Source organism: Haliotis cracherodii, unplaced genomic scaffold, assembly GCF_022045235.1.
Source record: "Haliotis cracherodii isolate W230 unplaced genomic scaffold, xgHalCrac1.p SCAF_18, whole genome shotgun sequence".
NCBI classification, from domain to species: domain Eukaryota; kingdom Metazoa; phylum Mollusca; class Gastropoda; order Lepetellida; family Haliotidae; genus Haliotis; species Haliotis cracherodii.
In genome coordinates, this window is record NW_027266273.1 from 8,721,408 (window position 1) to 8,734,098 (window position 12,691).

Below are 12,691 nucleotides of genomic sequence, written 5' to 3' on the forward strand. Positions count from 1 at the left end.
CCATATCCGTTCTCGTGGGTTTCACCGAAGTGGTAAACGTCTGAGACCTGCATCGCTTCAGGCTTTCCTCCCACATTAAGCTGACACGCCCCACATTAAGCTGACAAGCCGTGATATAACTGGAATACTGTTAAAAGCGGCATTAAAACCCAACTCACTCACTCACCATTGGTATCATTGAATCACATAGTTACGCACATCCACCTATTGCATGATTCAGTATATTAATTTATCACTTCCTTCTGACTCTTGACATCCTTGTATCACATACTTCCGCACATCCACCTATTGCATGATTCAATATATTAATTTATCACTTGCTTCTGACTCTTGATATCCTTGTATCACATACTTCCGCACACCCACCTATTGCATGATTCAATATATTAATTTATCACTTGCTTCTGACTCTTGATATCCTTGTATCATATAGTTCCGCACATCCACCTATTGCATGATTCAATATATTATTTATCACTTGCTTCTGACTCTTGATATCCTTGTATCATATAGTTCCGCACATCCACCTATTGCATGATTCAATATATTATTTATCACTTGCTTCTGACTCTTGATATCCTTGTATCATATACTTCCGCACATCCACCTATTGCATGATTCAATATATTATTTATCACTTGCTTCTGACTCTTGATATCCTTGTATCATATACTTCCGCACATCCACCTATTGCATGATTCAATATATTAATTTATCACTTGCTTCTGACTCTTGATATCCTTGTATCATATACTTCCGCACATCCACCTATTGCATGATTCAATATATTAATTTATCACTTGCCTCTGACTCTTGATATCCTTGTATCATATACTTCCGCATATCCACCTATTGCATTATTCAATATATTAATTTATCACTTGCTTCTGACTCTTGATATCCTTGTATCACATAGTTCCGCACATCCACCTATTGCATGATTCAATGTATATAACACATCTCACTCACTCCTTTTGGTAGCTCAGGGTGGACGGCGAAAGACAAAACTCAAAGGTGAAGTTTTAGAAGCCACGTTTAGAAGCCACGTTTTCTGTTGCAAGTTGCAAAAGGTCGAAATGGTACAAATAATAGTAATCACATAACAGACTGCACACCGGGACCGAGTAGACATTGTTGCCAGTGCGGAGACCCCCTACGTCATTCACAGGCAGGAAGAAGGACAGAATTTCGTCATCATTGGTGTAGTCGCTGTGAGGCGGCTGCCTTGGCAGACGCCACGACTAGCCATACAATTCGTCCGCTTCTGCCGATGACCTGGGCCATCTCCTTGATTGACCATGTCAGTCAGGTTTTGTAAATAGACAAATTACACTACGTGTTGCAAGGTCAGTGACTCACGTACATGTACATACGTAACATCCGGCAAAGTAAGGAGGTGTTAATTGACATTTATAGGTAGCGCCGGGCATGAAGGGTCCTACCCGGAGTGTGCTTATGATAAGAGGGATACGCCGAATGTTTGTTGAATACATTAAACGGACAAAGGACATAAGACTTCGGTGCACTTTGGAAACATATTGAAACAATTATTGCATTGCAAAGAACTCTATTGAAGTTGTTGCTCGAAAAGTGAGTGAGCAAGTTAGGTTTAACGCTGTTTTGAACAGTATTCCAATCATGTCACACCGTGTCAGCTCAATGTGGAAGGAGAGCCTAAAGTGATGCAGGTGTCAGGCGTTTACCACTTTGGTGAAACGCACGAACACGGGTATGGTGCTGACAAACCTACAAACAAACGGGGCGAACGGGGATTCCAACCCACGAGTGTTGGGTTCTGGCATGCCCAAGGGTCGCACTCTGACCCCGGTTTGTACTATGGCATATGCATGGGCGAATATAACTCTCGTCTCCACTAATGTGACCCAACTTGGGATATTATTCGCTCTATATTCCCGAGGTATGATACATTACGGTGTATATATGTATATATATAAGTGGTCAGTTTCCTGTTTAAATAAGATGTACGTATCCACTGGCTTACAATATGACTTTTACAACTGGTGAAAATCAGTAAATTGCACACTGACGAACTCACACACCTTCAGCCGGATCCGGGTTGACAGTCATCACGTGGGATGTTGCCACACTTACTCATCCCAAAGGATTTCATCCGTACGTGTTAATGGATGAATGCTGGCGTGACGTACGTGATCAAACCGACAGGAGACTACAATACTATTCAAAGCAGCTCGCTCACTTTGCAACAAACGAAGCTTTTGTTACAAAATGTACCGTTATTTAATTGTTGTTTACTTAAATTTTGGAAACATATTTCTACATTCGTTATGATGCAGACATCTACTGTTTTACCCTGTAAAACATTTGAGAAAGATCCTTATTGATGAAAAAGTTGAATTTTAGTTTCAACCCTGAAGCTTCTGGTCCCATCTTGATGAAAATCGTCGCCTAAGGCGCTAAGGGAGTAACGTCCCTTAAATTTGTGTCAGAATCCGATGATCGTGGGTCCGATTTTTGGTTTGTTGTTTTACACCGCACTCAGCAATATTCCAGCTATATGACGGTGGTCTGTAAATAATCGAGTCTGGACCAGACAATCCAGTGATTGATATCACGAGGATCGATCTACGCCATTGGGATCGATGACATGCTTCAACCAAGTCAGCGAGCCTGACCACCCGATCCCGTTAGTCGCCTTTTACGGCAAGCGTGGGTTGCTGAAGACCTATTCTACCCACGGATCTTCGCTGGACTCTTGGGTTCGAATCATAATTTGGGCTAATCATGGGTTCGAATCCCATATTAGCCCAAATTATTGTCCTTTGTTTTTCAGCACCATACCCGCGCTCGTGGGTTTCACCATGAACAATTAATATTTTTAATGTCTATGATATGGTTTCACCACATTGGTGAACGTCTGTACCATCCTCTATAATCTAGTGTAGATAGTTAGATAGATAGATAGATAGATAGATAGATCCTCGATTATCAAGAGAAGGATAGATAGATTATCCACAGGATAGATAGATCTGTTCAAAATGGCATTAAACGGAAACAATCAACTCACACAAAGTCGATGAGGGTAGTCAATAAAGGTGGTAAAAGCGTTCGCTTGTCACGCTGAAGACCCGGGTTCGATTCCCGACATGGATACAATGTGCCCATGTGTCCCCCGACGTGATGTTGCTGGAATATTGCTAAAAGCGGCGTAAAACCATACTCACTCACTCACTCACTCCAGGTCATTATTAGAAAATATCTGATATCGCCATATATCACTGGGATGGGTTTTGCTGCTGATAAGAAATAACATGTTTTTCAATGAACATGTAATTTGCCGAGCAAACGAAAGTGTACACTTGATAATGGATTTGACAAAACAATTACAAACATTATCAAAACGTTACTAGGCTGAAAACAGTCACCGAAATACTGCAAACTAAGGTCCAATACACAACTATTATACCCGTATCAAATAAAGATTTCGTTGTTTATTTTGTGAGAGAGAGAAAAAACAAAATAATTACAGAGGTTGTTAGGTGGTATACGTATATATATACCTTACCAGGGAGTTCATATCAACAAAATAAATCACATAGACTCCCTTATGTAACTTAATTTATAGTTATAAATATTTAGCCAAATTCGGTGAGAAACACCTGCCTCTGACTGGTGATTCACTAGATGGGTAAAAATACACATTACATTATAGCATCAGACACTTTAGACACGTATATCTACCGCTCCAGTTTGCTCTCAATAGTATTACCTCTGTCCACGCACTTGTGAATCAGGTACCTCGTGAAGTGACGTCACTGCGAAAGTTATAAATAGTCCACAGTAACATGTGATCACACTTATCCAAGATGGCGGCGTTCTTGGCAGTTCCGTTGAAAAAGACCTATGATGTTGATCTTGTAAAACCTCTCAGAAATTTCATTCAAAACACCTTTTCGTCAGCTGAACCCGACGACTACAACAATGCTCTCAGCGAGTTCAACAAACTCCGAAATTTGATGATAAACAAATCCGTAGACAAACACGAATCAGCGTTAGAAGTGCTGTACCGGTAAGTCATTTCTCGTTTCAGTATCAAATATTGTGAAATAGTTGTCGATCAACGTATGCAACAAGCAATATCTCCAGATGTATCTCTATGTGCGCAGAAATATTAAATAAGGTGCCAATTTATGCCGACAGATATGGAAAATACTTCAGTTGACATGCTTATATTTCGTTATTTTGATTTGAAACAGGCGGAAGTGACATGAAAATAAACAACCACTGTTGTTCACTGTCATGGGGTGTCTTTGTCAAAAGTTGTCTTTGAAAACTGATAGCAACTCCATTAAAAGAAATACAGATAACTTTGTGATTAGAAAGGTATAAGAATGAATCTACATTAATAATAAATGATTGAGTTTACTTAGTTGCTGTGTCATTCAGATGACAAGTAGGCCTAAAATGTCCTGTGTATAATACATATACATTATAAAAAATCGTCACTGTTACTGTGTCTACCACCTCTGAGGTCGTTAACGCTTCTTGTCTGGTGGTGGTTGATCTAAAAATAAGGTAAGTAATCAATATTGTTTGTTTATTTATCAATGTTTATAGCTTCCTCCATGTTCTAACATTGATCTCTAGACCTGATAAAGGAAGTATTTCATGTCCCTATGATTATTTTTTCCACAATGACCTAACGACATCACCATGTCAAAATCCTCAAACGTGATTGCCACTACTTAAGCAAGAAAGTTTATGAATACTAGTATGTATTCATGTTTCTCGACACTACGGTCCACGACAAGCGTGACTAGCAGAATTAAAGGGGCACTGATGTAACAGGTCTAAAGCATTTCCCCGGGACTGGTTGTTTCCTGTGTTATTGTTTTTTCGGCCTACCTGTATAATACCGGACCACAAACTTTTCAAACACGTGATCATACCCGATGACGTAATTTGTAGTATTTTGTTGCCAGTCACACAAGCGAAACAATGCCCTGTGACGTCAGGGGTCTTCGGTGTGTGTAAGCTCCTCCCAGTGATCTATCATCTCTACATGAAATGCCATTGAATACGCCAAGCAGTGTGGGGAGTTTTGAATATTTGTTCACTAAATATAGCCTGTGGCGGCGCATTTATTTTTTATTTATTTTTTATTTCGTTTTTCTCGTAATTGAGAGTGGGTAAATAGTTATAAAGGGGAACTAATATACATATATTATTTTTCGGTTCATTAATTTTCATTATTATGCACAAGAACACAGTTTATTAGGGATATTATATTGGCGCTGAACACATCCAAATATCGCTAGTGTTAGGGTAGGTTACCCCGAACTCTATCCTTACCCCTTGGATCCCCTTTACGATCATTCACCCCTTACGATCATCAGGGTTAGGTACCCGTTTAGTGGCTATTAGATTACCCGAACTCTGTCCTTAGCCCTTGGATCCCCTTTACGGTCAATCATCCCTTTACGATCATTAGGGTTAGGTAAATCTACCCGTTTAGTGGCTATTATAGATTCTATCTCAACTCCTTATATTCTTCACACAAAAACGTCGAGTAAAAAGTATGAAATGGTTTTGTGTCGAATACTTTGGGGAAAGTAGGCTACTGGAAACTGTCCTGGAACATTCACACAAGCCAATTTCACCGGCTACATTTTTTCAGTACTGATTCAAAAGCGAACTCACCATTGTGTCGTCACTAGTCATGCTTATTCCTCCCTCGTTCCTTATTATTATCCACATCATCCTTACAGTGTTCCCTATCACACTTTTCTGTCACAAATATCACCATATCATTCATGCGTACTCGCGAGTTCGACGTCTGACGCCTGAAGCCGTTTTCAGTTTGTGGCATATCAGATCATTCCTCACCACTCGGGATCTTGTAGATTACGGAATGGGACGAGTGTGCCAAATGGCATCGGGATCATTCGTAAAGTCACGAGACACCATGCCTACCCGTAACCTTCGTAAGTGTCCGTCACCTATTCGACCCTTTTCGTTCAATTCTGTGACGTCATAGGCATGACTAGGTAAATTTGCACTAAGTTTAACAGTGTGGACGTAGCTCAGTCGGTTAGCTGTCAGGCTAACAATCCGAAGGTCGCGGGTTTCGCGTCCGACGGATTCTCACAAAAACTGGTTGCTTGTCTTGAGACGTGTGACCTACGGCAGAGATCATCCTCACGAGAAGTTGTGGTACTGTATTCTAAAGGTGAGTACCCGGATGATATAGCAGAAACCTAGACAAGTTCGCAACCTGTGCTGCACAATTCGTAAGCGCATTTGTCCCTTTGATTGATAGTATAAGGACGTATGGTCACACTGATCAACAAAATGAAAGACAGTTTTGGAAATAAAAAGGAAATGTAGGTATCTTTGTGGGTAGCATCGGTCATGGTGACAAGGTTTTGATAAGTCACTTGCTTGGTAATTGTGCGATTTTTGTTTACACTTTTTTGACTTGCAACACAAAGTAAATATTTCTCCTGAGCATTGCTTATTTTATCGTGTTAATGTTTTTACAGTCAAAATGTGCAAAATTTTCACTCAGGAAATTTATTAAACGCCTGAATATTCAGTTATTTTACAAATTGAGTGAAAAATATGTCCATCTGTATTATGACAACGAATTCCAAACATTTTTATATTTAATATCATCACCAAGAGACTGAACATGTTACGATGAAAAGTATGTTTCTATATTGTTTGGCTTCTAATCCTACATAATACTCTATTGTGATGATTTTAGGCCCTATTGATCGTCTTATTCAATTTTTGTCAATCTGTTAGGAAATGGACAGATTTTCAGTCAAAATATTTACACATTTTATAAATTTCCTGAGAGAATCACATTTTGCAAATTGACTGTAATATACCAAGTAAAAGACTCTTGAAAACAACTTCTATCGTGCATCGAAGAATTTCCCAACCAAGACGTACAGGAACAAGAATGAATCTGCCCAATGCTTCTGCAAATGAAGGAAAACAAAATGCGAATATCATAATTACAACCTACCAAATATAGGTGTATAATTTTAGGCAGCTTCATTGTTCGAGGAATGTATCCGTGAATATCCACACAAAGGAACAATATCCCAAACGTCTGCAGATGTTCAAAGAAATGTATTCTATGTCACATGTCTCTGTAACAATCAAATATTTTAAAATATATACATCGTTTCGGGAAATATTAAAACCTGTGTTCGTTTCTCAACTGATCACTTAGATTGTTTCAGGTGTTTCACGTAGGTGTCAAGTCTCAAAGGTCGGCTGAGAAAGCCCACGTGACAACTATTTTCATAACGTCCACGGTTCCTAAAAAATCCATTGAGTTAGATAACAATGAGCAATTAATCTGCGTATTATCGGTTAATCCTTTGAACATGTTGGACAAAGTATGCTGTTTTTACCAGAGCTCCAGATAAGCTTTTGGTGTTGTGGGTATTTTACCCATGCATTTTAAAATCACTGCGTATCAGCTATACTATCTGGGTATTCAAATTTCTGTTACCCACTAGTTTTTACACATGTGGGTATTGAAGTTAAATATTTAAAAACACTATTCATCTAGTCCCCGCAAACTGGTGTGTGGGTTCGAGAGCTTTATAGGACTTAAAAATACCACGATACTTCCACAAGAAAGTGTGATGGCAAATGATCATGATGTAACTGTCATCGTGGAGTTGGACAAGGTTGACGGAATGCCCGTTTATAATTTCAAAATAAGTTGCTGATTTGCCAATCGAATACGCAGGGTTACTTCACAATATTCTGATGATACGCACAAGTTTTATTTTGTAGCGTATCTGTAATGTTCGTTGCGTATTTGATACGCTTGGATATTATTTTACTGCATATTTCTGCATTTCTGATGCGTATTTTACGCAGATACGCAGCTTATCTGGATCTCTGTTTACATCGGCACTTCACGCAAGGATATGAGTGTGTTCCCTTTGTTTTAGTATACCTAGACATGTCAACACTCACTTTTGAGATATCTGCCGTGCAAGATAACAGTGATTAATCAATCAATGTATTTTCTGTTAATCTTTTGATGACTACAAACGATCCACTGATTTGAGAAAAAAAGTAAATCAACTGATCATTCATCTCTGCCACGTGCATATTACATAACACACATTTCACCTCACTTCAAACCTGGATTTAGATTGAATAATTACCCCAGACACAATAAATGCCAAATGGGAACCTTTGTCAGGTATTCGGAGTGGTGCTACCAATTGCACCTGTAATAAATTCATTAACTGAGCATCAAGTGAATGACGACAAATACACTTGTGTAGGGTTATACCAGAAAATGTGGATGACAACAAGGGAGAAGTAATCGTATTATCGATGCAATCCGAAATCCGAAAATGCTTTCACTGCATTGGTACTTTTTTTAGAACTATAACAATCAGGGGTGTTTCCAAATGACGACAACCGATGAGCTCCATCGTTCTTTTTGGTTTTTGGTTTAGGCTGAAGAAATTAATTAACATGCGCACTTTGTCGAAATCTTTATAGATCACGGTTAAGCAATCAGTGTTCAAAAATGGGTAAAACAAATATTGCCTCCAACATGTCCAAGTTTATTTTGCTGTCCTTGCAGATGGTAGCCCAGTTTCTTGTCATGCTCAGTTGCGTTGCGTATCATCCGGGTACTCACAGGGAAAAAACAATAACAAAGGCAAAAACCAGTCCCGGGGAATTGCTTTAGATCAGTGCCCCTTTAATCTCACTGTGTAATCTTCTTTTTCTTACGGGCATACCATGATTAATATAAGTATGAAAGGAAAACTGTACTGAAGATTTCTTCATCATCATGATAACTTAGACAGTAGGGCTGGGCCGAGTAACTCGGGTACCCGGGTGGGGTGGGTACTGAGTAGGACCTGGGTACCCACAGGACTACCCGGACCCGTGGTTAGTCATGTGATATATTGTTTCATGACAAAAAATCACAATATAACTACATGTACGTGGTTACACGACAATTTTAAATCTCTAATGTTCGCATTTCTTCATGTCCATGAACACGTTCCTTCTGACTTAAATATGTTTGAACAAAGGTAAAACTTCAGTCAACTTCAGTGTATGCATGACCACATCGTTTTATACATGCATCTAAAAATATTCTGCAAGGGCTACTGACAAACTATTACCAATCGGACATTTTGTACCTATCTCTTGACACGAACAGCGGGTACCCGGGAAGGGTCGGGTAATAGGGGTGTTGGTACCCAGGACTCGTCCCAGCCCTATTAGGCAGGCTTGATTAAGGGAACTTGATTTTACCTGTTCAGGATTCCCTGCTCACATCCAGTAAAAGAATGTTTGTTCAATGCATTTGATGCAATCTATCTGTTTTTCACATGTGGCCTTACCAATATGATGCACATATTTCTTGACCGGGTAGATAGTGATAGACAACAGAAATCACTGCTCCAGGTAAACGTACAAATGATCTCTCTCTCTCTCTCTCTCTCACACACACACACACACACACACACACACACACACACACACACACACACACACACACACACACACACACACACACACACAATAAATAAAATCAGTATCGGTTTGATTATTTATTCAACTGACATAGTGTCCAAAGACTTTATACTCGTAATCAGGTAATTGTTCATTAGCCCCAGGTAAGCATGACATTTATCATAAATGTGTCCATCATGTACACAGCATCTGATTCACATGACAGAATTCAATTAATAATTGATACATTTGATGTCCTGAACGTACTTGTCGAGTCGGTTGGTTAATCTGCACAGAAGACCTTGTCTGTACGACAGAGGGTGCTTGCAGGAAATCAATGTGACTAGCTTGTTAATGTAGTGGTATTTTGGAATACATTACGATAACATATCAAATCTTAAGAAAAGATATGAGAATGGTGGGTGAGATAATGAAATTGAACATCCTGTCAGCATGATCAGAATATTGAAATTTTTGTTTGAATCTGTGAATATTTAGATGTTAGTATGTATGAATGTGATTGAACATGGTGGAAACATGATGATCTGCCTCTCTACTGTTTCTCACTGGGAGACAATTGGGTTTGACGGTAAATAGTAGTAACTTCCTGTTCATGTAGTATGCCTAATTATAGTAGTATGATAGTATTGTATTGGTAGTGTATTGTATTCATTATCCGTTGAGTTTTGAAAATTGAACAGGGTTACAGGGATTTATTTGATATACAGGACCAGGATACCTAATCTTCTATTTTAACAAACTTACAGACTTCGGCCTCATCTGTATTTATTTATTGAAAAGCCCTGCCTCCATCCTCACTTTTGTGCTCAGGAGATATGTTTTTGAAATGATGCAGCTTGAGTGTTATGATGAGATTCCGTGTAAATATAGCTAGTCTTGTAACTATAGTTATATGAGAACATGGATTCATTTCAACACAATTACTAATCACAATGTCTAAAGATTTACCAGAAAGGGGCATCAGACTGTGGAGTTTAGCTAGCTCCACTTCAGTGATTCTGTGACGTGACAATTTAGTACAAGCTGTCATTGCTGACAATTGTGCCTAGTTTGAATAGTATACTTGAATGATTGTAATATCACTCAACTACAGAAGATCTACCTTTCTAATGTCAGAGGATGAGGCTTGCTTCATTTGTTTGAATATCTACAAATATATTCATTACGTTCACAATGGTGGAAACTTTGATAGTGCTGCTCAGCTGAATTCAATTACCAGTTTTTTTACCTTTGATTAAACTGTGTTGGTTGACTGATTTTAAAACCACATTTACTACACATGTTCACACAAGGTTAGTTTTGATCACCATATATTGGTTCATTTCATTTGGCATTGTTTATCACTCAACATGCTCAAAAGGAAAAGAGAGAAAATCAAGGGGTCCTTTGTCATAATATTAAAATAAAAACATTGACATGATTTCTCATGTTTTGTGACCCAGGCACTTGAACCAGGTGCATGTTGACATGAAAGCCTAATTGTACCAGACAAAGCCAGGTTGCACCCTCAGGGTTAGATTTAACATTGCATGTAGCCAGCAGGGCTTGCTCCTTTTAACATGTTTAAATGTTACTGGCCCTTCGACAAACTTACTGGCCAACGACTTAATTGTGAACATGGTGAAGGTCGTGGTCGAACCTGAGGTCACATAACCATCTAGTGGGGCTCTGAAGATTTTAGAAATCCTCACCCCTGAAACGCCTTTTCCTACACTTTGAGATATTTTAAACCTTTGCCTTCATTTGCCTCATTTCATGGTGATTTATGAGCAAATAAAGATGTTTTTGTACACAACATTACAAAATGTTGTCATTCTACCAAGATGATTGACATATATTTTTCTTTGAGTCCCCCCTAAATATTTTTTCATCAAAATTACATGATTCACAAGTAGTGTCCAATTAAAAGATTAAACATTAAGGGAGAAGGGGTGATTCTGACTAGCCAGAAGATCCATCTACTATACGTTTCAGCAAGCCAACGGGCCAGCAGTTAAATCGACTCCTCACCCTGGTTCTATCAATGTATGTTCATTGGCAGATCTAGGGGAGGGGTTCTGGGGGTAGCATCTGATGACACTTTGTATGCGCATTTCCTACCATGATAACATGTTGCCTTGTTTGTTAAAGCAAGATTAATAATGGTTTTCATAACGATTTTCTAATTTTTGGAGTAGGCTTTTGGGTGGACTCTGATGACAGACCCGCTCCCAGCAGAATCCTTCTGAAGTTCAGATTATTAAAAATTACTATTAAAATATCTTTATCCTTGAAAGGGATAGAAATTAGCACTAGCCAGCTAGGCCGAGTCAAATTCTCAAATGTTAAAGGTATCCTCAGGGCTTGTAGAATTTTTATCTTTTTAAGGTGTTCCTATATGTTATCACTACTCTGGCTTGTAGACTTTTTAGGTTACTTTCTATGAGAAGTTGTTCAATCATATCAAAGTCCATGAAATAAGGTAATGTATCAGTTTATCGATGGTATGATAAGATGAAGCATTTTGCTGGTCCCTTACATGACATCACAAGGTACTTATCATGAACATGATACATGTCAGAGGTATTTGACACAAGTTGATAGGGAGCAATGCAGAGTTGCTGTGATACTCATAATTTTAAATGCCTTCTTCTCCTGTGACCTACTTGAGTACCACTTTGCCATTTCACTTAGGAATTGAAACAGAACGAGGTGGTTAAAAATTTACCAAGGTTCCCCTTTTTCCGAACTAACCATGAAAATGATGGTTAGACTCACCCATTACGCCACACCCGCTCAATGTTTTTTGAGCAAACTTTGTTTTTGTTTATGTATCTGGTTGAAATTTGAATCACTGAAGTGCATCTTGTATGCGCCAGTAGACTGTTGACGCTCTGTAATCCTAGGCATACTTCAATGTATTTCCAGACTCCAAACTATTTGAACTGGTCTGACTGGCATTTTCTTTTTTCAGGTACTATGACCAAGTTGTTTCTATTGAGAGCAAACTGCCTATCACAGAAAACCAGGTAACTATAAGGAAATCACATGTAAATTAAAGAATTCACTAAATATTGTTTGGGGAAAGTTGCGCATTAGCACATTAGCACATTAGGCAGAACACTGTTGATATTCATGAAATATGATATTGGAGTGGAAATAGAATCAGTACTTCAGTCGATATCCCAACACAATA

The 12,691-nt window shown here is 38.7% G+C and overlaps 1 protein-coding gene across 4 annotated transcripts in view; it reads left to right on the forward strand.

Moving 5' to 3' along the window:
• Nucleotides 1-3,831: 3,831 nt before the first annotated feature.
• The window catches only part of LOC139465744 (programmed cell death 6-interacting protein-like), a 29,066-nt gene continuing 20,206 nt past the window's right edge, over nucleotides 3,832-12,691 (forward strand). For all 4 annotated transcript variants that reach the window (XM_071247582.1, XM_071247584.1, XM_071247585.1 and 1 more), the window contains exons 1-2: nucleotides 3,832-4,048; nucleotides 12,470-12,524. In XM_071247582.1, the coding sequence (XP_071103683.1) occupies nucleotides 3,846-4,048; nucleotides 12,470-12,524 (258 nt within the window). In that variant the 5' untranslated portion in view covers nucleotides 3,832-3,845. The remainder of the gene's footprint in view (nucleotides 4,049-12,469; nucleotides 12,525-12,691) is intronic.